Here is a 22,952-nt window from a genome sequence, read left to right as displayed (position 1 = left end):
AAAATACTAACAGGCAGTTTCAATGGCTTTTCCAGGCAGTTAAGTAGACATTTGGTTGGCCTCTGGACAGCTGAGAACAAAACTGCCATGAACTTGTTGAAACGTATTTTGGTGAGTAAAAATGAGATACGGAGTAGGGAAAGAATAAAATCAGAGAGCCTGTAGTATTAGAAAACTTGGGATAGTTTATAGAGCAAGCATAACCCTTTTCTGCTCCATGGGGGAGGTCTAGCCTGGGAGATAGCAGCCTGGCATTGCTATTGAACAGATATTGATGACTAGTAGAAATCATCTCGGGTTCTTAAAGTGTTCTGTTATTTTCCTGCCACTTCTAGAACCGGTGTATGACACAAAAATAAGGTGTCTGACTTCTTTATTAAAAGGACAAAAATCTGGAGGCACAGTAAACGTAGCCTCTAATGCTTAGTGCCAAAAAGAAATTAAGGTAACAATTCTGTCTGTTCTTTCATGCCTGTCCAACTTAGCTTATAACACAGCTTTATATATTGGCTCATAGTTCCCATGTTCTTTCACCCTTACAGCCTCCTCAAAGGTTCTTAAGTTACTTCAGTGAAACTAGTTCAAAGAACAGTGTTGTAATGAACTATTAAATCTGGAAAAATAGCAGATTAATTAACTTTTAATTAACCAGATTAATTAATTGACTTTTAAATTCAAAATGGCAGTTCCTTCATTATTTGGCAGAGCAGACTGTCCTAGTCTTGATCACTATCTTCCAGAAGGCTGAGTCAGATGAGAGACTCTAATCTCTTAATGTCACATGCAACATTCAGTCCATATCAGAGGACATGGATGGATTCAAGTGTTACAGCATTCACCCACCTCAGTACTCCTGTGGGATCAACTCTTCTTCCTGAAGTCCTTAGCTTCATTAAGTACTCCTTTAAGAAATGGCTATAGGCAGGAGCTCCGCTTTGCTGAAGGCGATAATGTGCATCTATTGAATGGTTCTGTTGAAGATGGTGGCATTTCACTAATAAAAACAGAAAGCTGCTGTAGCTTTACATACTTACTTTAGAGCAGCATGTAAATTCTGGTTTGAAATATCTTAAGTTAAAGAAACGATCTTGTTACCTAATGTGATGGTATCTGTTCCATTAGCCGCATGTGTATTTACGCTGGTTTTATATGCTTTTAGCCACCAGGTTTGCTGGCATACCTTGACAGCGCTGATCCTGTTCCTGAAAAAGATGCTGATAGGATGCATGTTAGAGATAACTTAAAAATTGCAACTGTAAGTAAATGGAGATATCTTTTCTCTTACATTTTATAGATGTACAGTCTTTGACTTTTCTAATGCAGACACTTGACTGCAGCATTGACCTGCATCAAGCATTGATAGACATGCAACTGCAAATGACTAATAGGATTTATTCTGCAGGATCAGTATGGCAAGTTTAATAAAGTGCCAGAGTGGCAGAGACTGGCTGGAAAAGCTGCAAAAGAAGTAGAAAAATTTGCCAAAGAGAAGGTGGATCTAGTCTTGATGCACTGGAGAGACCGAATGGGCATAGCTCAAAAAGAGGTAAAAGGATTTGGAACTCTTTGCTACAGGCACTTGACTAAGTGTAAAGAGGAACACCTACAACTCCATGAAATCAGAGGGAGATTTGACAGTAATAGAAGTGCAGGAATGTGAGAAACTCCATGGTTCTGCTTACTTTCAGGAAACTTTGCCTCTTACTACGCTTCATCTTGAGTTAGAAGTGTATTCCATGTAAATGCAGCAATGTAAAGCAGCATATGTATTAAGCTTTACCTTATTCTTGCTTTAGCTGACCTTGTCAAACTGGACTGCAGCTGATGTGCATTTCTTCCAAGATAATTATACAGGAGAATAGGAAATTCCTTGAAATAAGACAAACCAGTTTTTAAGCTGTAGTTGGAAGAAACTAGGTCTTTGCATCCAAAATTCTGTGCTTCATGCTAGTGGTGGTTTAGTTATGGAACCTGCTAGAAGCAGCTTAGTATTACCTTGAATATAGGTATCTCAGTGCTTAAATAGCAGCATAATAGCCTACATAAACCGTGGTTAATATTGAAGTGATAAGTGACTGTTTTCATCTGGTGTTATAAGAGGCAATCACTGCTTGAGTTCTTACTGTTGGTCTCTTCTTCCTTTAATTTTATTGTCATGATCTGTATGATAAACTCCTTGAATAATGAGGCATTTCCCTTAAGTTTCTCTACTCTTCTGGCTAAGCTTGAGTTTTATGCATTCTGGAAATGAAACAAAACTCTTACTTATGCAAGGAAGAATGAAAAAAGCAGCTCAGTGTGGAGTATTGAAAATGCCTGCCTTTGTATTTGATCAGATGTAACAAGCTTTAATCTAGGGAAACCTCAACTTGGTAAAATGTAGCTCAAGGTTTAGTCTGTGGTGCAGAACTCCAACAGGTAGTATTTCTGGAGTAATGATGACCTAGGTTCCAAACAAAGTATTAATGCAGAAACGTAGGCAACAGTGGCAGAAGGGCAGACTGCAGTTCAAACATCTTGTCTGGATACTGAGTTTAAACAGGCAGTTTTCTATCCGGACTTCTGGGCTGTTTAATTTCACAGTCAACATATGCAAGTGTAGCTTGGCAAAGGGAGAGGTAAATTTGGTGTTACCACTTGGAATGACTTCAGTGGCTGTGGCTTGTTAAATGTACCTTTTCTTTTTCTTCCAACTTTCCTTCACAATCAGGACAGAAACAATATGGTGAGTCTGTATCCCTGCCGCTTGTGGGTTATGTTGCTCAGACTTCTGCTTGCATGTGATGCCTCATGTAGAGTATAGCATCGATTTCATGCTTGGTCAAGCTAGGGAACCTTTCAGTGGCCAAGTCAGGATTGTGACTTACTTGGACTTGCTCCAGTTACTGCCTTTCAAGAGCAAAGCATTCTTGGGGGTTTCCCCTCCATCAGCTTTGGACCTGATGAGTGTTTATGATGATGGGCACTAAGCTTTTCTCAGGGGTAACTTGCTTCTGAATTAATGACTCATTAAACAGCTGAAAGCTTCTCTGGCATGATTTAACTTGGTGTAAATAACGCTTGTGGAAGTGTGTTGCTACAACTTGCTAGGAAAGTAGACCTTATTAATGAGGCTTAACTCAGTGTGGCTTTTGAAGGAGTGAAAAAAAAGCCTAGCTTCTTATTTTAAAAGGGAAAAAAGGGCAGTATCTGTTTCCACTGACTTCTTTTGGCTCTTTTGCAGAATATAATTCAAAAGCCAGTGATACTGAGGAAACGACGCCAAAGAATAAAAATAGAAGCAAACTGGGATCTGTTCTATTACAGGTAAGATACAAAGATTGGTATGGTGGTCTCAGATGGGAATTATTAGCTGGCTGTTCTTTTTGTTAAGGTCTTCTGAGTTGCTGTGGCTTGATTCCAATTTCTGCCTGCCTTGAAACTGTGCTTTGTAAATGGAACTTACGAGAAATGAAATCCTAAGGTATACTTAAGGATTTATCTTGTGTTTAAGAAAGAGGGAGATTTGGAAAGCTTGCCAAATGTTATCAAACTACTTCATTTTTTCCTTTGAATCAAAAGGAGGAATGAGTAACAAACTGCAGGTGTAGATCTGCATTATGTTGCAGGCTAAGCAAAGCAGCACTGAAAATCATTGTAGTGTGTTGGTGCATCACCATCAGCTACTCAAGATGTTTTAACTTGGGTTGGAATAGAAATGAGTTTAAGGCCAGCAAAAAGCAAACACGTGGGTACTGGATTTGGAATAGTGCCACAGGTTGTAAATGCGGCTTGCTTACCTGTGAGTTCTTACAACTCAAAGTTACAAGGGAGGGGCCTCCAGCTGAAGAATATTAATGCTTTTCTTTATCTAGAGGTGTTATGTTAAATGGGCTAATAAAGCTTGACTGGCAAACTATGAAAAAAGAGCTTGGGGAAATTCTGCAGACTTAGCTGATTAGATGCTTAATGTTTCTAAAAGGCAAATATAGTCCATTCTGCACAAGTGATGTATGAAAGGAAGATTGGCGTGCTCCTAAACTTGAGTATTAAATGCTGCTCTCAACCAGTCTCTGGATCCAAAGGCTGTTTTGTAACTGCCACTGCAGAATGTCCACAGACTGTTTGTGACACTCAAGGCATCGACTTCTGTTTTGCTGCTTGAACTACTTTTTTTGTTTAAAACATACACTTTGGGGGGGGGGTCTGTGTGTGTCTGCTGCCCTGGGTTGTTGTTCACTTGGAGCCCTTAGTGGCAGATATGTTGAATAGCTTGCATGCCTCCTGGTCATCAGCTATGTGCAGATAACAAATGAGTGAAAAAGGATGACATATGAATGCTTTAGTCTAGGCTGACCAAGGATAGGGCAAGGGGAAATGGCTTTAAACTGACAGAGGGGAGATTTAGATTAGATACAAGGAAGAAACTATGCATTGTGAGGATGCTGGCACAGGGTGCCCAGAGAAGCTGTGACTTCCCCATCCCCGGCAGTGTTCAAGGCCAGGTTATGCAGGGCTTGGAGCAACCGGATCAAGTGGAAGGTGTCCCTGCCCGTGGCAGGGGGTTGGATCTGGATGAGCTTTAAGGTCCTTTCTGACCCATCCATCCTATGATTCTGTGACCTCCATGACTATGAAAACATGTAGATGAACAACCGTAACTACTGCGACAGATTAGAGACCACTACTCGGTGCTTTGTAATTAAGGTTCACTGATGCTAATCTGTAGCTTGCCAGCTGAGCCTTGTCTGCCTTTCAGATGATGTTTTAAGGGGCTTAAACCGTGTAACTTCTTTCTTAGATTTCTTCAGGATCATGCTAGGTCAAACTTGATTTGGAACTTCAAAACACGGGAAGAACTGAGAGATACTCTTGAGTCTGAGATGAGAGCATTTAATATTGACAGAGAACTTGGTAGTGCTAATGTTATCTCATGGAACCATCAGGAGTTTGAGGTAAACAAGCAAAAACTGTGTATGTAAAATGTCTACTTTAAATGTCACTTTTCTGTCTCTACATGAGTGAATCTTGTGTTGACAATCCCTTGTGACTGTAAGCTAGAGTTTTGATATAAAGCGTTCTAAGGCCTTGGGGCTGTGAACAGGTACTGTTGTCCAGTGTCACTCTGCAAAACTGAAACCTTTTCAGCCTGACAAATGACACTGTAGAGATGAAACAATGATGAGAACCCTTGATGTATTCTTGCATTAAGAGGAAAAGAGTTGGAGTGCTGTGGTCAAGATTTTTGTTCTTAAATGTGCTCCATCACACTTGTTTTGGGTAGTTTCACAAGTCACCTCCTCCTGATAGTGAGCTCTTTGTCTTGATTTCCATTATGTCTCAGTGATCTTAAGGCTGTTAAATACTGCACTGCCAAGCCATGAATAGGTTATGTGGCTAAAACCATGCTGCGCTGTAAATTGCAAACTGAGGATGCTGTTTTCACATTCTAGGCACAGCAGTACCTAGAGTCAAAATACCCTTTGGGCTTCTGCAAAGCAATTGGTATGGCCCTAATTGCCTTTCTCAAAACAACTTGCAAGATGCTTTTGAGCTAATAAGCACTTCCTGTGTTCTTATGGTGCCACAAAGTTTTAATTAATATGTAATCCTAAAGCAAAGCAAGACCATGCTTGAATTCAACTGCAAGATATCCTTAGATATTCCCAATGCCATCCTGGTCATGGTACAGCTTTATAGTTAAAATTCAAGCAGAGGATTACTAGTAAAGCAAGAGTAAACTGCTTTTGAGGAATTCTCAGTTGACTACTCCGGCAAATCAGAACTGTAACACATGAGGCTGATGCTTTAGGAGAAAGAATGATTTTGTGTATGCAACTTATCACACAGCTGCAGATCAGTTCTTGATGCAGTAAATAGCTGCGTTTGGGGCTGGACTGGTATTTCTTGTACTGGCATTTAGCTTTCCAAGTTTTCTTCAGGTATGGCTCAGGTGCAGGGCTTCTGGGGTCTGCTATCCCAGCTCTGTCTCTCCACTTTAGAGGTGCTAACTGGGGCAGAAACAAAACTAGAGGTCTGAAACTTAGTAATGCAGGCTTCCCACCTGCACTTTGTGCCGCAGTGCGGCTTGTGTGACTGGAATGCACCACTAGCATACCTCCAATTACAGCCCAGTACAGGGCTTTGGGATGGGCTCGGGGAACCCTGAACAACTGCTGCCACATAGACTTGCTTTTATATATTTTAAATGAATACTTCATCAGGCAATGCTAGTATTTGACCTAACTACATAGTGGTGTTAAAGGCTTATCTGTCAGCTGTGGGACCTGTCACTGTGCCAAGGGGAATGGTGGCTTGAGATCGCTCTGGAAGTGTACTTTTTAGTGGGATGTCTTTGTATCACGTGCTGCGTTCAAATCTGTTGTCAACTTTGGCCTCATCATAGTGCCCTGCAAGCTATAGATAAGAAAAACCAAAGTAAAGAGTGGCTTTTGTGGTATGTTGGAGGTACCTGTAAGTGAGGCACTTGCCAAATGCTTAAAACCACTGAGCATTGAGGCATATGGTTAAAATTAATATAGTTGCTCTGAAGTTAACAACAGGTTTCACTGTGCAATTTCACTTCAGTGTCTCGTTGTGTATCCTGATGCCTCTAGGCTTTTATTACCCAGCATAATAGCAAGTAAAACTAGTAATTAAGTCATATTTGTATTTTATATGTGTGGTAACACTGAGTGAAATACCTTGCAGTGGAATAACTACTTATTAAAGCTTGAGTCACTGAGTACATCATGTATTAGTTCAGCTAATAAAACCAGCTGCTATCAGAAACAAGTTACTTAAAGGCTGGAAACAGGGGTTTCAGGAAGATAAGGAACTTAAGCAAAACGAAAGCTTACGGCATGTATTTTGTAGAGGTGTGTTTCTTTAACAGCAAACTCCCAGATTTCAGTCTTCCTTAGACTGTAGGAGAGGTTGCTAACCTTGTTGAGCTTATGGAGACAAGCAAGTACAGTATTGTTACGCAACCGAACACTTAATGAAGCAGAAACAATCTTTCCTGTTAAATAACTTGTTCTGCATTGCAGGTAAAATACGAGTGCCTTTCTGAGGAAATAAAAATAGGGGATTATTATCTAAGATTGCTGCTGGAAGAAGATGAAACAGAAGAGAGTGGAGCAATCAAAAAATCGTGAGGCATTATTAAAATCCTCTCTCATTCCCAGGGTCTCCATTTGTTTCCTTTGCTAAAATCTCATCTCTTCCTTAGATATGAATTCTTCAATGAACTCTACCACCGCTTCTTGCTTACCCCAAAAGTGAATATGAAATGCTTATGTCTGCAAGCATTGGCTATAGTTTATGGAAGATGTCATGAAGAAATAGGACCGTTTTCTGATACCAAGTACATTGTCGGGATGTTAGAAAGGGTAAGAATTAAAATCACTTGATACACTAGTTAACATACAGCTAGTCCAGCATGTGTTCAGATATTTCAAATTGCTGTGAAACTCAAATTTTGGCTTTATAGAAAGTGAAGCATCAACATGAGTACGTCTTTTCCATGCTGTTCCCAAGTGTTCCTAGTATCTTTCCTTGATTTAGTTTCATTAAAAAATCCCCTGCTGATCATAGTGGTATTTCAATCTAGTCTCTTTATTACCTGCCTTCTATTGACCTTAACAGGTTTTCAGGCTGTACAGAAACAGTGTGAAGGAACTTTGTGTGGTTATCTCGTGCTTGCTTTTGAAAAACGCAGAAGCAGAAAGCTTTTAAACAGAGAACTTTGTTCCATATCACATTGTTTTGAAATACTGACTTCAAGAGTAGTCGCAACAGCCCCTGAGCTAATGAAATGTGTCTTAGATGGGCACGTGTGATGGATTAGTTTTTTAGTGGTGACTCCTTCACCTATTAAGTGTCTGAGAACTGATACAGCTTGCAAAACTGCATTTCTATGGAGTCAAGAAGGGATTCTATGCTAACATCAGTGTGGGTTTTAGATATGGCTGTTTCAAGTGAAACTGAACCAGTGCTGTCTCTTGTTGTTTAGCCTTTAGTCTTGATAGTCTCAGCAGGGATGTAACATCAAAGACCCATTCTGCCTGCTGGCTGAAAGCCTTCTTGTATTTGTGTTAACCAGCTCACTGGGGAATCCAGTGTCCCTTTAGAACAGTAGACTTGGCAGAAAAGTGGGTTCATGTGGCAGCCCCAGAGCAGCAAAGGGGATGGAAGGCTTTCCTCCTCAGTGGCAGAAAGCTGGGTTTATTAGCTGTGCACGAAACTGGACACTTACTTGATACTAGTTTTATGCTGGGCATGAAAAAAGTAGAAGGGTCTTTTCAGGTACAACTGTACTGACTTTTGAAGGTAACTTGTAATACGTGCTACCAAATACTAATTTGTTCTCTTCTGTTGCACTAGTGCACTGACAGGCTTGAGCGGGACAGGTTGATACTGTTTCTCAACAAGCTGATCCTGAATAAGGTGAGGTGGACATGTGTGCTTAACAGTAGCCTGTTGGTCTTTCAGCTGTAGAAAATGGTCTGAACTGGTCTCTCAGTTAACTTGAATAGATACTCAGGTCTTGAGAGTCTTAAAACAGTGTTTGATGCAGCTTTGTGGGGTGTGGTAGATGTTGCTTGCTGCTGAGAAAACTGAGGGAAATGTGTAGATATTGTGGTGATTGTACCATTCTAGCCATTTCAGAGAATGATTTGCCTTTTCTTATGGTCATTTCTTACTTGACTAAAACTGTTCAGTACTTGTAATAACTCTTACCTAGAAAATGCTTCTGTTAACTCACTTCATCCATTAACAGAAAAATGTGAAGGACCTTATGGATTCAAATGGGGTTAGAATCCTTGTAGATCTGCTTACTCTAGCACATCTTCACACAAGCAGAGCAACAGTCCCTCTGCAGGTATGTGGTCTTTGTTTCTTACTACTCGTATATTGCTTTGCTAAAAGGTCAATTCTTACAAACAAAACCAACCAACCAAAAAAATCAGTGTCCTTTTCACACTTCCGGATATTTGCACTGAAGCTAATGCTGTTCTTCTAAACTTCAACTTCTAGAGCAATGTGATTGAGGCAGCACCTGATATGAAGAGGGAGAGCGAGAAAGAATGGTACTTTGGCAATGCTGACAAAGAAAGGAGTGGTCCTTACAGCTTTCAAGAGGTACCTGTCAGCTTCAAACTCTCAAATCATTTCCATCCTGGTGATTGAGTGTGTTTAAACAGTGAGAGGTAAAACTCCAAACAATGCTGAACTGTATTCTCATAGCAACTCTTTAAGTAAGGACTAAAGCTACAGAAGAGATTTACATTGTGCTAAGAGCCACAGCCTTTTTGCCTACCCCTCCATGCCCCCTTATGCTGTAATTTAGTCTAACAACTTCTACTTCATGTTTCCTCAGAGTTGTAAATACGTTGGAATTTCATGTTAAGTGTTTTTAGTCTGCTGTACAGCAGCGAAAAGCTTGTTTTGAGTGTGAGTTTTTAGGAGCAGCGGTAGCTCTGAATACTGAATCAACTGAATTCATCTCTTACCTTGCAATAGATGCAGGAACTATGGAACAGTGGAAAGCTGACTTCCAAAACACGTTGCTGGGCTCAAGGTATGGATGGCTGGCGACCATTGCAGGTCATCCCTCAGCTGAAGTGGTGCTTGCTTGCCAGCGGCCAGCCTGTATTGAATGAGACTGACCTTGCCACACTTGTACTCAACATGCTCATCACAATGTGTGGATATTTTCCCAGCAGGTAAACGCTAATTCTCAGCAAAAGTGGTTAACTGTCTCTGGCAGATGCATAGTTGTATATATATTCTAGCTTAAAGCTTTCCTTGGAAACCAAGAATGAACTGTAGTAAAGAGCCTTTTTATGTAGCAGTAAGTAATTCTGTGAGCAAATAGAGTTTGTAAATGAAACAACACTAATATTGTGAAAGGGACTGCAAGAATGAATGCACAAGCTACCCGAGTTTCTAATGCACAGTGGCATAGTCTTACTCTAGCAGGCAGTCTCTTGTTTAACTTAAAGCTGCTTTAATGCATGACATTAAATCACGCTTACTTTAACAACAGGCTTTGGAGTTAACAAAAAAACAACACTGAGTATGATCTCAGTAGCCTGATACTTGTGGCTTACGTGCCTTTTTCCTTCCAAGAATGAACAACAGGTGTCCTTACTGCTGTGCCACTTTATTTTTCAGGGATCAAGACAATGCTATTATAAGACCTTTGCCTAGAGTGAAGAGGCTGTTGTCAGATAGTACTTGCCTTCCTCACATCACTCAGGTAAGCAGCTCTCCAAAAATGTGCTGAGTTTAAAATCTGACTTCATCCACCATCTAACCTGTGTGGATACTTTACGTGGGACAGACACATGAAATGACATGTGTAACATCCTGCAGATCTCTGGACAATACATTGTTTATTTCACTGGGGGGTGTTACACATTTCATGTTGTTTCAGCCAATATCTCATTCATAATATTTCCATCTTGACACACTGAAAAGCAGTCTGGAGAATGTTCTGGAGATGACCCTGCTTTGAGCAGGGGGGTTCAACAAGATGACCTTTAGAAGGTCCCTTCCAATTTTAAAACATTCTGTGATTAAAACTTGTTGGTTTGAGGCAACTGAAACTCTTTAAGTTTACTGGCTTGTTCTAGTAGTGAATTAGCAAAAACTTCAGTTTTGTCTAGGTAACTGCAGTACTCGTGCAGCTAATACAAATGCTTGTGTTGGATTTCAGCTGTTACTGACTTTTGATCCTATCCTCGTGGAAAAAGTCGCTGTGTTGCTGCTTCATGTCATGCAAGATAACCCTCAGTTACCTCGCTTTTATCTGAGCGGGGTATTCTTCTTTATCATGATGTACACGGGTTCCAATGTACTTCCTATTGCAAGGTAAGGAAAAGTAAAACTGCCTCTCGACGGGTCCTTAGAAGGACTGCTGTTCTGAATGCTTCAGGGAGTGTGACTTGCTAGAACCAATATGAGATTGTGAGCAAACACCCTGTAGAGGAATTCTATCCATATGGTTTAGTCAGCATTAAAAAAGTGAATTGTTTACGACCCTGCCAGGGTGGGAAGGAGAGCATGTCTGGTTATGTAGTTCTAGCAGTACAGCTAGGCAAGGCTTATTGTAGAGCAATGCTTACAAGCACTCAAGAGAAGTAATATATGCTACTGATGTGCTGATGTGGTGGTTGATAGTAAGCAGCTATCAAAAGTGGTGGAAAAATCTAATAGCCTGTTTTAGTATTGAAGCCTGAAGTAGTTAAATCAGTCTACTGCCTGCCACAGCCACACTGCACGTGCAGGTGGCTATTGCAGCTCATTCCAGTGCTCTTCCTCTGAAGTCAATAGTTCATAAAAAGCTGTTGTAGAATTCCAGTCAAGTCTCTTCATAAATGCCTTGGGAAATGATTGCATGTTTACATGATGACTGTAGTGCAACAGGGCTGTCAGCAGTTAGTGTGAGATCATCTTGTTCCATCTCTGCAAGGATGATCTAACAGTGCAAGGAGAGGTTGATAGGGAAAGGTTGTGTCTCTGCCGCTTTTTCTTTTGTGTGGAGAAAAGAAGCTTTTGGGAACAGGACTTTCAAACTGAAGTGATGAACATAAGGCAACATCTAAAACATGGGAGTGCTTAACTTGGAGTTCCTATGGATTTGATGGACTTTGTACAGATATCATGCAGTTGTTGCTGTTACTTTTTTATCTCAAAGTAAATGTCTGAGGCTCGCCAGCTGGACTGTGTTGTTCTCCTTATCTTTGCAGGGTGCCATAAGTATCAAACAGAAAATAACTACTGTTTCTCTTGTAGGTTTTTGAAATACACACATACAAAACAAGCTTTCAAGTCTGAAGAAGTGAGTAGATTGCAGAAACAACTGCCTCTCTTTCCAAATAATCTTGCAGACCACCGGTAGTCCTTTTAACAATACTTGATGCTTGTTCTTTCTCTAAGGTCTCAAGAGTTAGCATTTAAGAGCTAAAAGGGAAAAGGGGGAGGAGTGTTTTAGATCTCAAGTTGGTTATCAAGACTGCTTACCTTTGTGATGACAGTATGATCTCTTCTGTAGACAAAAGGTCAAGATATAGTTCAAAGAAGTATACTTGGACATGTTCTTCCTGAAGCAATGGTGTGTTACTTGGAAAACTATGAACCAGAAAAGTTTTCAGAGATTTTCCTTGGAGAGTTTGACACTCCAGAAGCAATTTGGAGCAATGAAATGAGGTAACTGTTTTCTTTCAGAGAGACCAATCTGAACTGCACCTCATGCTAAAGAGGTCTTAGCTTTGCCATTTCTAAAGAAAGCCAAGAATACCTAGATTCCGTGGTTTCATTCCTTCTCTCTGTTTGCCTTCTGCAAGGACAGTGTCCTGCATTGCCCTCTGCTTCTCTCAAAAATAACAGGGTGGAGAGGACCAGAATTGGCAGTGGAAGGGGGAATCTTTTTCTGAATATCTGTAACTTTTACATCTGCCTCTATTATACTTGATTAAGTTCCTTTCATGAGTGAGACTTCACTAGGCATGTGGACTGTTTTTACATGTAGTGTACTCACTTATTGCCAGCACCTATCTAAGACCTATACCCCTAATATTACAATGTATTTTTAGGGTCTCCCAAAAAGTAAAGAGGTGTTGAGCGAGGGCACAATGTTACTTTACATCATTTTAATAATCTGATTTTCATGGAGTTGAAATGGCTTTATAACAGAATAGGACCAAAGCCTATTCTGAACCCTTCTAAAACGTGGGAAACTACAAAGATCAGTCTTTACAGAAGAAATCATTGCCCACACTTGTACGGTCACTGGAGATTGAAGACTGCTTGGCAAGTGTTAAACCAAAGTCTCTAACTTTTAGGCGTCTTATGATAGAGAAGATTGCGGCTCATCTTGCTGACTTCACTCCTCGTCTTCAGAGCAATACAAGAGCACTCTACCAGTACTGTCCAATCCCAGTTATCAACTATCCACAACTGGAAAATGAGCTCTTCTGTAACATTTATTACCTCAAACATCTCTGTGATACATTCAGGTTTCCAGACTGGCCAATTAAAGATCCAGTAAGTAAAGTATATTAGGATTCATTTTGTTCTTGATCTTTCAGAGCCCTAAAAGTGGAGTTTGTAACAAATTAAGGAGATCAAATGCTAGGTTTGTTGCAAGTAATTGGTCGATCCTGACTTTCAGTTCATAAGCAAATATGTTAAACACTTCTCTATCTTGAAGCAGAATAGATTTCATGCCATATAGCAATCATGTTAAGTGATCCTCCTTGTGGTAACTACTAAGAAAGCAAAACAAAGCAGCCAAGAAACTTCAGATAGCCTTCCAATGAACCTCAAGTGACTGGTGGGGGGAGGAATCCTCACTTTTGGGTTCTTATTTGTCCTTGACATACAAGAAACTGAGCTAACTTGGTATCAGTACGTTAACTGAATTGATGAGGTTTTGGGGAAGAAGTTTATGTTCTAAGCAGCTTTACTTATTCATGCAACTTTTGTAGTACTGAGATGTGAACTGCATATCATTTAAGGGTTTCTCTCCTAATGTGACTCTTGCATAGATGTTTTGATCTTAAGGTATTCTTACTGTGAATAAAATGTAGCACTGCAGTGAAGCAAAGTCTTAATGGCTTTGTGACCTGAGGGCAACCATGGTTATAAAGGTAAAAAGATTAGGTCTTTGATCTTAGAGTGATGGGGTAATAAGGACTCATTATGTTAGTAAAGAAGATGTGCACTGGTGTCAGTGTAAACAAACCTCTAATAAACTGTACTTATTTAGGTTAAACTCTTGAAAGATACACTAGAAGCTTGGAAAAAGGAGGTAGAAAAGAAGCCACCTACCATGTCAATAGATGATGCTTATGAAGTCCTTAACCTTCCCAAAGGACAAGGCCAGTAAGTTGTTTTCAGCATTTAAAGTTGTATAACTACATTTACATAAACTCTCTACACAGAACAAACTGATGAGCAAACATCAGAACTTAGCAACCAGTTAGTGGTATTGGTTATGTCTAGCACCTGCTCCTTTCACAGGGGAAGATTGCCTTATCTAAAAAGAATCAAGGCTTGAAAATCCAGCTCCAGCCTTTGAGAGAATACCTGTGAACATTCAGATAAACTGAAACTGGGGCAGGGGGAAGTATTTTGAGCTCTGCTTCAGAGCATTCACTAAGCTATTTTGCAGGACAAGCATTAGACTCAATCATAGTGAGCAAAGAATATGGCAGAACTTGAATACGTTCACAGTGAAACTTGGCTTCGCTAATCATGCTTCTTCACCCTGCCAAATGTTCTCCTTTTCTTGGTGATAATATCCTTGGGATTTGTTGCTTCCTGTCTTGCCACTGGTTTCTCACTTCAGGCCTCTGGAAGAGAACTGACAGGACTTTGTATTCTTCCTTCCAGAGCAGTGCACTCACTACAAATCATGAACCTCTAAATTTACCATTCCGTGTCAGCTGATAAAGCAGGATTTTTCCAACTGGAAGAGCTTTATAGTTTTCACTTACTTGCAATTACTGTTAGTACTGCTGTCAAAATCCAGGCTTGTTTTTGTGTTTGATTGGGGTTTTTTTGATGTTATTTAATGCAATGGGACTTGTTTTCTCGTAGGCATGATGAAAGCAAGATCAGGAAAGCTTATTTCAGGCTGGCACAAAAATACCACCCAGACAAGAATCCAGAAGGCAGGGTATGTATGACACAAATTGATGGTGTTAATAGACTGGGGGCAAATCAAGCTGGTTTGTGTACTAAGAATTCTGAAATGCCAACTTCAGTTTTCTTTCTCCCTTTTAAAAGCTATACCCTAGATGAGTACTAGAATACAGATTAATACCACAGAGGAGTAATTGAACTGGTGTCAGTCAAGGAATATTAGGATTTCTACAGAAAACTGATGTAATCGGGTCAGACCCACATCTCAAAGCATCTGGTTTAGAGTTATGCAGGACCTAAATAAGCTAATTGCTCCCTTTCAAAGACAGACTGCATCCTCTGCCCATTCTTACAATTGATTAAACTGTACTTATAGCTTTTGTCATAGCGGAATTGAATTCATTTTAGTCTCTTGCCTAGGATGGAGTTTAGGAGACAAAAGAAAACTGATCTCTGCACCAGTGTTGTCTGAAGTATTTACTGAAGTGTAGTAAGGCATCAAAGCTAGTGTTGCAGTTAATAACCTGGAATGCTCTATTTTTACCTGCATCTAAAGGCTTGTAGTAATTTAGGGGGTTCTTGGCAACTGTTAAGACTATTCCTTTTTATTTGCAGGATATGTTTGAGAAAGTAAATAAAGCATATGAGTTTCTGTGCACAAAGTCTGCCAAGGTGATAGATGGGCCAGATCCAGAAAACATAATTTTGATCTTGAAAACTCAAAGCATCCTCTTCAACAGGCATAAGGAAGGTAAGCATACTGCCTCAGGAGAATGTTTGAGGTTCATTTCTTTAGTGGCCGTTGTGGGTAGTTTTAATCTCCTCTCTTCTTGAGTCTGTTTTGTTGATCTGGTTTCTATCTTGCTGCAGCATTATGTAGCTATGGTAAAGGGCTTCAAAACAGGGGTTTTGCTTCCATGAAGGAAATAGATCTGAAGTAAAATCTACTTCAAAAAAGCATGAAGTGCTTTCTGAAACACTCTGCTGCAATAGTAATCAGTTTGACTCTTCCTCCTTGTATAACTTAGGTTTACATTCTGTCTGTGCAGAAAAGTCCTCACTCGGTCACCCAGATGGCAGATTCTGGGTATAAATGAGATTACACTCGTGTGGCTATGAAAAATGAGACAGTCTTGCAGGAATTGACTACTGTTAGAGCCCTGTGGTGATCGTGCTGCAGCAGTACCTCTTTCACAACCCAGCTAGGAAAGAGGGATAACTGGAGTACCCTAACCCTCTACCTGTAGCTCTAGATAGACTACCTGGCTGGCAGCTGCTGGAGTGTCCAAGTCTTGCAGAGTTGCAGTATTGTGCTGCATAAGTGGTGAGCTAAGACCCTCGTATGCAGTCATAGGTCTGTCAGTTGTGTGGAGGCAGTGACATTGATGTGGACTTGCATAGTTGTTCTTTAGCACCGCTGAACCTTAAAGGAATAAAAACCAGAATCATTTAAAACATGTCAAACTGGAAAGGCCCTTATAGGCTTATTGGTGAACAGTCCTGGCCTCTGACAGAATAAGCTATACTTGTGTTTCTCTGGAGACAGACAAGCATCATTTGAGAGGCTCTGAGCTTGGGGCTTTGCTGAGATGGAGATAAGTCTGTCTAATCTTAAATGAGTTCTTTCAGCTTCTCTCATTGAACAGTCTTACATGACCAAGGAATTGGGTTATGTGGACTGCTTAGTCATGCTTCAGTTTTCCCAAGTGTTGGCTTTCTTTACCATACTATAGTCATTCTATATCTGACACATCTGCTGCTGATAATTATGCAGTGGTTTAATTTGCTTTTGTGTAACCTTTGACTTTTTTTTCCTCTTTCAGAGTTAAAACCTTACAAGTATGCAGGCTATCCTATGCTGATAAAGACTATTAACATAGAAACATCAGATGACCTTTTGTTTTCCAAAGAATCTCCTCTGTTGCCTGCTGCTACAGAACTTGCTTTTCATACTGTCAATTGCTCAGCGTTAAATGCAGAGGAACTGAGAAGAGAAAATGGAATTGAGGTAACCGGAAAGAAACTTACTGAAATGAATTCTTTTAGTCTATAACTTTCCACAGTCCTCAATGCGTAAGACATGAGATGCAACTGAAAATCGCTTTTGGTCTTGTCGAGACACTTCTCCATTCTTACTGTCCCTTTTTCTGGATGCAGTAGGAGAAGCCTCCCTTTCTGGATGTAGGCTTGTCTGTTGAACTGTGGATAACCAAACTACAAGTGATGTTTCTCTGCTTCTGTACAAAATTCTGCGGAGAGCTTCTGCATTCTGTATGTGAAAGAATAGATGAACAAATCACTTGAGCAGAAGGGCTTTCCCCACTGCACACAGTACAATCATTTAGGTTGGGAAAGACCTTTAAGATCATTAGATCCAGCTGCTAACATAACGCTGCCAGGTCTCACTAAACCATGTCCCTACAGGTCTTCTAAATACCCCAGGGATGGTGACTTAACCACTGCCCTGGGCAGCCTGTTCTAATGCTAGACAAGCCTTTCTGGGAAGGAATTGTTCCTCAGCTCAGCCATTAAAAATGGGTTTACCAGCTAATGTTGTATTTCTGCCAGCCTTTATCAGTTTTTGTTGTGACTGAATTTATGCATCATCCAATCCTCACAGGTATTGCAAGAAGCATTTAATCGTTGTGTAGCAGTCCTGACTCATTCTAGTAAACCAGATGATATGTCTGTGCAGGTAAGTCGCAGCAGTTTTCACTGATGGCAATAGCTTCTCCAAAGACAGTTCATATAGAAGCATAGAATCACAGACTGGTTTGGGTTGGAAAGGACCTTAAAATCATCAGGTTTCAACCCCCCTGCTATGGGCAGGGACACCTCACACTAGATCACGTCACCCAAGGCTCTGTCCAACCTGGCCTTGAACACTGCCAAGGATGGAGCATTTACCATTATAATAATATATGCACATATAATAAAATATGATATTATAGAAGTGTATATATATATATAAAAATATAAAATATCAATGTAGTATTAAATACATTAAAAATAGGATTGTAAACATGCATTTCCCCTCCACTTGAAACCAATAAAATACTGCTTTTTGTAGGTATGTGGCTATGTTAGTAAGTGTTACAGTGTGGCAGCTCAGTTTGAGGAGTGCAGAGAGAAGATTACAGAAAAGCCTAACATCATTAAGGACCTCTGTAGACTACTGTATTATGGCAAGGTAAGAGCTCCTTTGTGTAAATGGGTATTTAGCTGTTAAATGTTACGGGGAATATTCTGCTTTTAAGGGAAATAGGGCAATTTTAGAGACTGTTTAAATCCTTCTGTAAGATCCCTGCTAATCATTATGGGATAGAGAAGTCTGCTGCTTTGTTCTCAATGTTTATAGTTGAATCCATTTATTACACTTAAAATACAATCAGTGTAAGGATTCAGTTACTTTTGCTCTTTAACTGACATGTCTAGCTCACTGGTTTACTAAATCAGCAGATAAAGAACTAGAGCTTGATGTTATGTAAGCAGACTCCTAAATCGTCATACACTGGAAATGGTATACAAGAAGTTTTGATGTCATTTAGCTCTTTAGAACTCGTCTCATGTTATATAAATGTTGGGGTTTGTCTGTATTAAGAAAGGAAAACTTGTCTTTGTGCCTCTCATATGAGGTATGTGAAAACATAAGACTATAGAAAACACAAGACTAAAATCAGACTATAGTAATTGACTGTAGATGCTTGTGTGTTCCTTAGTCCCTGCAGAGCAAACATACTGGCACAAAACCCTCACCTGGGAATCTCTGTCACCTTCTTGAACTGTTAACTGTTTTCCCACCAGTTGTTCAGGGTTCCTTTATAATCGTATGAAATATCTATTCAAGTACTATTCCTTTGAAGGATGCTGACTCATTAGTCATGGTTTTGGCTACTGGACACTGAACTTGACCACAGATGGTGTTCAGTCTACTTCAGATTTCATCTTTGTGCTGTTTAGATGGTATTCTAGAATGAGCAAGTTTTGACTTTAAGTCTTTGGTAATGAAGCCAGCTGGCTTGCTTTGGTCACAGGGACTAAGGCAAGTCTCTTTTCCCTCCCTCAGAATATACCACGAGTAGCTGCTTTGGGAGTAGAGTGTGTGAGCTCCTTTGCCTTAGACTACTGGCTACAAACACACTTATTCCAAGCTGGAGTTCTCTGGTACTTACTGGGTTACCTCTTCAACTACGACTATACACTAGAAGAGAGTGGTATTCAGAAAAGTGAAGATTCAAATCACCAGGTAATGTTAACAAGGTGAATGCTTTCAGGCACCAAGAGTTGTTGCTTGCATTTCCTGGTAACAAACCAAGTGTTTTCAAATATTTGTGAGAGTCCTTGAATTACATGAACAATAACAGAAGAGTTTTGGAAGAAGACCTTTATGTAGCAGTGTAATGCTGGGGTTTGGGTTTTTTTTGAGTAGATTATGTTTTGAGTTCAAATGTTAAAGCTGCCAAACCCTGGAGTTTCTGGTAGACTTAATGCAAGAGATTTTTACCTACAAGGAACAGTAAAAAAGTACATTTCTGCAATCAGAAGTTTTGTTTGGTTGGGTTTCTTTTGCCTCTTGAAGCTCAACTGAAGGTGTTCTCTATTGATAACCATGAAGTTATCCGAAATATCTACTTTAGGTCTGTATTGTCCCTTTGCCTCACAGCTGTGAAAGTAGCTTCACACTTCCATTTCCTTGAATGGTGAGCCTCTATGGCATTTCTTCCTCAGCTACTGGATGAGATGAGCTTTGAACAGTGTGGAGTTATTACCTCTTTGTATCACTGTCATAGAAGGCTTGTTATGCTGGTATTTGATTATGCTAGTTCTGTTGGCTGGTCAGCAACTATTACACTAAATAGCTCTTGTAGTTTTCAGCTCATCTTGGTGCCCCGGTTTTTCTTACTTATCAGTGCTCATGTCAGTTATTATTGCACCCAACACAGTGATTATATGTGCTGTTCTGCAGCACCTAGTGCTTTATTAGACATCAGTACATAATTAGTGGTGCAGGCAAATTGAGGATACCAATTGTTTGCTCTGGTGTAGAAATGTTGGACAACTCTTTCTGGCTATTCTGACGTTTCTCCAGTGAGCTCTAAGGTTTTTAACTCTGTATTTTTCAGGAGGTAGCAAATAGCCTTGCTAAGCTCAGTCTCCTGGCCCTGAGTCGCCTTGGAGGCTATCTGTCTGAAGAACAAGCTACACCTGAAAACCCAACGATCAGGAAAAGCTTGGCTGGAATGCTGACACCCTACATTGCAAGGAAGCTCTCTGTGGTCAGTCCTACTGAGGTAAGCATCTGTTGGCCAAAACTTACCTTAGTGATTCATGAAAGGAATACCTGCTCACTTCTAAAACACTCTCTTAGACCAACCAAAACTCTCTTAGACCAACTTGATACAGAGAATAGCGGTGCAATTTGGTTTTCTTTGCATTTGGAGTAACTGCAAGGAAAAGAAGTTGGTTTAGCCTCAAACACAATGGGCAGGAACAGTACCTTGTAGGATAATATTTGCAAAACAAATATGGGAACAAAAGTTAATTGTTAAAGGCTTAAGGATATAATGATGATAGAGAGCAAACACTAAACACAGAATCACAGAATCATAGAATCGTTAGGGTTGGAAAGGACCTTAAGATCATCCAGTTCCAACCCCCCTGCCGTGGGCAGGGACACCTCACGCTAAATCATATCACCCAAGGCCTTGTCCAACCTGGTCTTGAACACTGCCAGGGATGGAGCATTCACAACCTCCCTGGGCAACCCATTCCAGTGCCTCACCACCCTCACAGGAAAGAATTTCCTCCTTATATCCAATCTAAACTTCCCCTGTTTAAGTTTTAACCCATTACCCCTTGTCCTGTCACTACAGTCTCTAATGAAGAATCCCTCTCCAGCATCCCTATAGGCCCCCTTCAGATCTCTCTTCACAAGTGGTACCAAGGAAGTCATCTACAAAGAGATACTTTATAGTTGCTGCTCGCTATCAAAAGTAAAAGGGCAGTTGAACTAAGCATGGCTCCAAGCAGCATAAAGAAAAATGAAAATGTACATTGTGCTGTACCAAATAACTTACAAATACTGTTTTTCTAGTATGTGATTAACTAATATCATGAAACACGCTGATTATTGTGCATAGTGATTGAAAAGTGTTTGTAAATGCATTACATCACATCAATTCCTTATTTCTTAGACTCTGAAGATGCTTAACAGTAACACAGAGAACCCCTACTTAATCTGGAACAATGGGACAAGAGCTGAACTAGTTGAGTTTTTGGAATCTCAACAAGAAAGCATGATTAAGAAAGTAAGATACTCTGTATTTCAAATCCCACTACTGTCTGTTTAAACCTCTTTCATGTTTTGGTGCGTCCACTTGTAATGCAGTGGTATAGTTAATACAAGTGTTCGTTGTTGTCTATGCCTAAGTCACTTTCTTCATTTAGCAGTCTTAAAATCTAAGAGTTTGTGTATTTATTTCTTGTAATGTTTCAATGAGAGCTTGTGATTTTGCTAAATCTGTAAGTTTTCTGTTCAGATATTGTCTATTTTGTTATTGAGTTATAACTCAATAAGATTGTTTTCTATCTGAACTTGTGTTGCTTCTCTCTGCTTAAAGGGTGATTGTGACAAGAGCTATGGATCTGACTTTGTCTTCAGTGACCATGCAAAGGAACTTATTGTGGGAGAGATTTTTGTTAGAGTCTACAATGAGGTCCCTACCTTCCAACTAGAGGTGAGATGCAGCTAAAACCTTCCTACTGAAAAAAGTCTTTGGAATGCTACTTCTTCCTCTTTATCTATCTGTCAGTACAAACAGACTGGAGAAAAACAAAGGCTTGTGTCAGCTTCCTTCAATGGGATGAGCATGTTATGGAATATCTCTGTTGGAGCAGATTAAATTAAACAAGTACCAATTTGTCATAAAACATGCTGCTTTGGGTGTCTTAATGCCTGTTCTCTGACAGCTTGGACTGCAGATACTCGGATTGATTCAGTACTTTCAGGAGGTGGTGATTCTGCCTCATGGCTTTGCTGTCTACGTATATATATATATATAGACAAACACACACCTTAAGAGTGCTGTTGAAGTAGCAGCAGCTTTGTAAGGGTGTGTTTAGACTGAAATAGGGTTGATATGCTCCAGATACTATAGTGATCGTAGTAGCAAAGTGTTTCCTGGCTGCTTGTCTGGAAGAAAGGGATTTGTGAAATGTAGGCCAAGTTACTTGGGTACACTTTCTTCCAGTGTGAACACTGTTGCATCACACAGCTAAAAATGCTTTCATCTCTAATTTAAAGCTTCCTAAAGCATTTGCTGCAAGCCTCTTGGATTACATAGGCTCACAAGCACAGTACCTTCATACGCTAATGGCAATAACCCAGACGGGGAAAGTCGAGTCCAATCAACATGGAGATCGGTTACGGAGAGTTGAGATGGCCCTGGAGGCTCTGAGAAACGTGATAAAACACAACCCAGGTAGGCTTAAAACTGAACTTCCCTGGTAGCTTTCTTGTGGACAACCTTCAAAATGCAGACCTCTGTAGTCTTTATCTTCCAGCCAGAAGCAAGCTTGTTTTGCTGGCTGACAGACTAGCACTTTGATAAGCCATACAGGCTTTTCCTCTCTGCCCAGAGAACACTATCAGTAGATGGATTAGTTTTGTGTGAAATCCAAGCCTTATCTGTTTTCTTTTCTGAAACATTGGGGTTTAATTCTAGCCTGCTTTTGCCAGGAAGACTTAAACCTTTTGGATACAACTTTTTGTAGTCCTTCGAAGAATCTTTAGCTGATTTTTAAACTTCCTTGCTTCAGGAAGAACCTCCTTGAGCTGAGTACTGCGTACTGGTAAAACCTAAAAACGTGTCAGGGCTTTATGAAAGCAGGAAAAGATGTTCTTGAGAGTAGGCAGCTAATACCAGCGAAGGTTAATGAACAGGTATCAATGTACAGACTTAAAGCCTGAGACACGATTAGGATGTTTTCCTACTGTACTATGTTAGTTCTAAAAGCAAATCATGTTACTATCATGGCTTCTAATAATAGCTGGCTAAGTTGTTCTCTGAATGGATTCTCTGTATTTGGTAATTATAAGCCTGAAGGCAGCAGATAGCAACCCTGCTCTGAGCTGCGAAAATCAGAAAGGGAGGTGTATTTGAACACAAGAAGTACTGATGATTGATGATAACTTGTAAGAATGCAAGTAACTAGGGAGTCTGAGAACTAGCTTTGAAGGGAGGAAGTATCCTCTGCTTTTGAAACACTGTTGAAGTGTGACCTTGTAGAAGCTGCATTAATAGACAGTGTCAGCATTT

At 40.1% G+C, this 22,952-nt stretch overlaps 1 protein-coding gene across 4 annotated transcripts in view; it reads left to right on the top strand.

Moving 5' to 3' along the window:
* DNAJC13 (DnaJ heat shock protein family (Hsp40) member C13) overlaps window positions 1-22,952 on the top strand; it is a 54,254-nt gene that overhangs the window by 20,895 nt on the left and 10,407 nt on the right. For 3 of the 4 annotated variants that reach the window (XR_009965451.1, XM_062621835.1, XM_062621837.1), the window contains exons 18-45: window positions 36-111; window positions 1,160-1,255; window positions 1,403-1,546; window positions 2,711-2,725; window positions 3,224-3,306; window positions 4,781-4,934; window positions 7,029-7,132; window positions 7,211-7,370; window positions 8,365-8,427; window positions 8,762-8,863; window positions 9,019-9,123; window positions 9,505-9,707; window positions 10,159-10,243; window positions 10,703-10,857; window positions 11,782-11,827; window positions 12,041-12,195; window positions 12,831-13,032; window positions 13,757-13,872; window positions 14,590-14,668; window positions 15,250-15,385; window positions 16,458-16,642; window positions 17,255-17,329; window positions 17,705-17,824; window positions 18,701-18,880; window positions 19,758-19,925; window positions 20,829-20,942; window positions 21,255-21,371; window positions 21,938-22,115. Coding sequence is in view for 3 of the 4 variants with exons in the window: in XM_062621835.1 (XP_062477819.1) it covers window positions 36-111; window positions 1,160-1,255; window positions 1,403-1,546; window positions 2,711-2,725; window positions 3,224-3,306; window positions 4,781-4,934; window positions 7,029-7,132; window positions 7,211-7,370; window positions 8,365-8,427; window positions 8,762-8,863; window positions 9,019-9,123; window positions 9,505-9,707; window positions 10,159-10,243; window positions 10,703-10,857; window positions 11,782-11,827; window positions 12,041-12,195; window positions 12,831-13,032; window positions 13,757-13,872; window positions 14,590-14,668; window positions 15,250-15,385; window positions 16,458-16,642; window positions 17,255-17,329; window positions 17,705-17,824; window positions 18,701-18,880; window positions 19,758-19,925; window positions 20,829-20,942; window positions 21,255-21,371; window positions 21,938-22,115 (3,416 nt within the window). In the remaining variant the exon portion in view is untranslated. The remainder of the gene's footprint in view (window positions 1-35; window positions 112-1,159; window positions 1,256-1,402; window positions 1,547-2,710; window positions 2,726-3,223; window positions 3,307-4,780; window positions 4,935-7,028; window positions 7,133-7,210; window positions 7,371-8,364; window positions 8,428-8,761; window positions 8,864-9,018; window positions 9,124-9,504; window positions 9,708-10,158; window positions 10,244-10,702; window positions 10,858-11,781; window positions 11,828-12,040; window positions 12,196-12,830; window positions 13,033-13,756; window positions 13,873-14,589; window positions 14,669-15,249; window positions 15,386-16,457; window positions 16,643-17,254; window positions 17,330-17,704; window positions 17,825-18,700; window positions 18,881-19,757; window positions 19,926-20,828; window positions 20,943-21,254; window positions 21,372-21,937; window positions 22,116-22,952) is intronic. The other variant, XM_062621838.1, reaches the window with a different exon arrangement.

Source organism: Pezoporus occidentalis, unplaced genomic scaffold (genome assembly GCF_034315485.1).
Source record: "Pezoporus occidentalis ecotype Australia unplaced genomic scaffold, CSIRO_AGI_Poc_V1 ctg235, whole genome shotgun sequence".
Lineage (NCBI taxonomy): Eukaryota > Metazoa > Chordata > Aves > Psittaciformes > Psittacidae > Pezoporus > Pezoporus occidentalis.
This window is presented reverse-complemented; position numbering and strand designations above follow the sequence as displayed.